Source organism: Mandrillus leucophaeus, unplaced genomic scaffold (genome assembly GCF_000951045.1).
Source record: "Mandrillus leucophaeus isolate KB7577 unplaced genomic scaffold, Mleu.le_1.0 Scaffold2, whole genome shotgun sequence".
NCBI classification, from domain to species: domain Eukaryota; kingdom Metazoa; phylum Chordata; class Mammalia; order Primates; family Cercopithecidae; genus Mandrillus; species Mandrillus leucophaeus.
Genome location: NW_012102031.1, coordinates 8129982 through 8131447, shown reverse-complemented (window position 1 = coordinate 8131447; position 1466 = coordinate 8129982). Strand labels below are relative to the sequence as shown.

General features: G+C 52.3%; 1 protein-coding gene across 3 annotated transcripts in view; it reads left to right on the top strand.

Moving 5' to 3' along the window:
• HMOX1 (heme oxygenase (decycling) 1) overlaps positions 1–1466 on the top strand; it is a 25273-nt gene that overhangs the window by 2114 nt on the left and 21693 nt on the right. For 2 of the 3 annotated variants that reach the window (XM_011978973.1, XM_011978971.1), the window contains exon 1: positions 1–126. In XM_011978973.1, coding sequence (XP_011834363.1) covers positions 104–126 — 23 coding nt within the window. In that variant the 5' untranslated portion in view covers positions 1–103. The remainder of the gene's footprint in view (positions 127–1466) is intronic. The other variant, XM_011978970.1, reaches the window with a different exon arrangement.

The window sequence follows — 1466 nt, the reverse complement described above, 5'->3', positions numbered from 1 at the left end:
GACCGGTCGCGGCTCCGGCACAGTCAACGCCTGCCTCCTCTCGAGCGTCCTCAGAGCAGCCGCCGCCCGCGGAGCCAGCACGAACGAGCCCAGCACCGGCCGGATGGAGCGTCTGCAACCCGACAGGCAAGCGCGGGGCGCGGGACGCGGGACGGGCGCCTTTCCCTCCCCTCCCAGCTGGCGTCCCAGCCCCACCTGGGACACTGCCACGCAGCGATAGAGCCCGGGAGCCAGAAACTTGCGAGTCAGGAGGCGCGGGGTTCTGATCCTGCCTGTGCCCGTAGGGTGGTTGGAGGGAGGAACGGTGATTTACATGCCTGGCACCCTGGTATGCGGTTGGGGACCAAGATGGGAGTGTCTCTAGAGTATTCAGCCTTTGAGGTAGCCAATGTTTGTTAAATCCAACTTTCGAGGTGTGTTTGGAGTTGCTCTCTACTGAATCTAGATCTCTGGGGCTTCCCTGTGAGGCAGTCAATTTTGTTTTAATCCAACTTTTGAGGTGTGCTTGGAGCTGCTGTCTGCTGAATCTAGATCCCTGGGGCTCCGCTATCCTGGGAGAGCATGCTTGGTTCTCTTGGTGGCATCTGTCCCTCACTAGCTACGGAGGACCCGAGCCAGATATCACCCTGGCTACGGTGTTCCGCGTCTCACAAATAAGGATTGCCCAGTTCAGGGAGGCGACATGCCCTAGAGTACTCAGTCAGCAGGTGTCAGAACTGGGTGTTGAACCTTGGTCTGCCCACATCCAGGTCTCGCTCGTTCCCTTCTTTCAAGAATTTCTTAGTTTTTTTTTTTTTTTTTTTTTTTTTTTTTTTTTTTAACTCCTGGGCTCAAGCATCCTCCCACCTCAGCCCCCAGAGTTAACTGGGACTTACAGGCGTGTGCCGCTTCTCCCAAGAATTTGACCAGCTGTGTTGTAGAACAGGGGATGATGTTCTGCGAAGCAGGGCGGGAGGAAAGGGAAAAATGACAGTTCTATGGGGACGCAGGGATACGGACCCATGACAGAAATATTCCCGGAGAGACTTTTTCTGTAACTAAAGCAGAATTTTTCAGAATTTTTAACCCTGACGTCTTCATGATGAGCATAACATGATAGGGGGGTCATGAGATTTGCATCTGAAACTTTAACAAAATAACTGAATTAAATATTGGGTCTAAAAGCCAATCAAAGCAATTACAAACTTTGAGATGCACGTTCATGGGGCCTCTGCTTTTTCCTGGGTTATGCTGTACCTCCTCCTCCTCTCCACTGGGAACTACCGGTACCAGGATTTCCCCCTTGGTTTGGGGGACTGTATTATTTAGTGTTTTATTTTTATTTTTATTTTTATTTTTTTGAGACAGAGTCTTGCTCTGTCACCCAGGCTGGTGTGCAGTGGCCGGATCTCAGCTCACTGCAAGCTCCGCCTCCTGGGTTCACGCCATTCTCCTGCCTCAGCCTCCCGAGTAGCTGGGACTACAGG